At 40.4% G+C, this 1,615-nt stretch overlaps 1 protein-coding gene across 1 annotated transcript; it reads left to right on the top strand.

The window, feature by feature from the left end:
* The first annotated feature begins 252 nt into the window (after window positions 1-252).
* On the top strand, window positions 253-774 carry LOC118757367. The gene has a single exon (XM_036492085.1). It carries the CDS (start codon window positions 253-255, stop codon window positions 772-774), a length of 522 nt encoding a protein of 173 aa, XP_036347978.1.
* Window positions 775-1,615: the final 841 nt, after the last annotated feature.

The following is a 1,615-nucleotide window of genomic DNA, read 5'->3' as shown; positions in this document are numbered from 1 at the left end:
TGCATTAACTGATAATATTGAAGGAAGAGCGCCAACCGCAACTGCAATTCAGCAAAAAAAAAATTAAAGTCATCTTATCCAAAAGATTTAAAGTCAAAATCAGAAATCGATAATTTGAAGAAGAAAACGAAGTGCAATGCGTGGGGTCAGCAAGGCCATTGGGCAAAGGACAAAGGGTGTCCAAAATATGAAAAATCATCAAGCAAAGACGACAAAAGCAAAGGCAGCAAAGAAGGTGGTGAAATTGCATGGATGGTCGAGGACACAGTTGAATTACAGAGTAAGGAATCTGATAGTTGGTATGTCGATTCTGCAGCTACAAAGCATATGACATTTCATCGAGAGTGGTTTTCTACGCTGCGAAAGTACACGACCGGTAGCAAAGTTAAAGTCGCTAATAACAGTTACTTACAAATCGAAGCAATAGGAACAATTCTGATTGATGTGAAAGTAGACAATCAGTGGAAGCCAGTTCGCTTAGAAAATGTATTGTATGTTCCTGAGCTCAGCGAAAATTTGCTATCAACAAGCATGATAACAGATAGAGGTATCACAGTGATAATCGACAAAGAAGGTTGCAAATTTGTCGACCAATCAAACGAAGTTGTTGCAGTAGGAAAACGCAACGCACTAAATCAGCTTAAAATTAATTTTCGATTACATATTGACGAATATGCCAACCTAGCTGCTGTTTCACTGGAACATTGGCATCGTCGTTTGGGACATGTGCATGTCGACGCGATTAAGCAAATGTGCAAGGAATATAAATCCTAGTTACCGGTGTCAGGTTGCCTGATAACGAAAGTTTCTTCTGCGAAGATTGCGTTTATGGTAAAATGACCAGAACAACACACAAAACATCCGTTAAGCGAGCATCAACCAGAGGTGAATATATGCATGTAGACTTGTGCGGTCCGAGTGAAATTAATGGAGTAGGCGGTATACGCCTAGTGAAAGATGAAGCAACTAGTTTTCGCTTTGTGTTTTTGCTAAAATCAAAAGATGAAACTTACAGTCACTTGAAGTCATTAGTGCCACGTGCTAAAAATATGAATGGTGCGCAAATCAAACATTTTCGGTTCGACAATGGCAACGAATTTTTCAATCGAAAAGTGCTAACAAACCTATTAAGAAATGAAGGTATACAACTTGAAGGCATCGCCCCGTACACTCCCGAGCAAAATGGTCGCATCGAACGTGACAATCGTACTGTCCAAGAAAGCGCGAGAACGATGCTCATCGCAAGTGGTTTGCCGAAATCACTATGGCCGGAAGCAGTACGCACAGCGACATATTTGTTAAATCGCACAACAAACAGCAATTGCGTTGGTAGCACGCCATATGAAAAATGGTTTGATCGCAAACCATATTTGGGTCACGTCAAGATTTTTGGAACCGAATCTTTTGTGCAGATTCCGAAGCAAACGGGTCGTAAGAAGTGGGATCCAAAAGCAAAAAAGGTCTATTTAGTTGGTTTCGAGCCCACAACGAAAAACTTCCGGTTGTATGATCCATGTGGCGAAAAAGTTTTTATGAGCTGCAATATTCGATTCAACGAGAAGCGAATTGACAAATATGTGATTCACGAAGAATCAGAAATTGAAGATAATGAGGC

Source organism: Rhagoletis pomonella, unplaced genomic scaffold (assembly GCF_013731165.1).
Source record: "Rhagoletis pomonella isolate Grant_MI unplaced genomic scaffold, Rhpom_1.0 Rhpom_scaffold_17047, whole genome shotgun sequence".
NCBI classification, from domain to species: domain Eukaryota; kingdom Metazoa; phylum Arthropoda; class Insecta; order Diptera; family Tephritidae; genus Rhagoletis; species Rhagoletis pomonella.
This window is presented reverse-complemented; position numbering and strand designations above follow the sequence as displayed.

Coding starts and splice junctions, on each gene's coding strand:
- LOC118757367 (XM_036492085.1), top strand. CDS start 253: ATGGTCGAGGACACAGTTGAATTACAGAGTAAGGAATCTGATAGTTGG.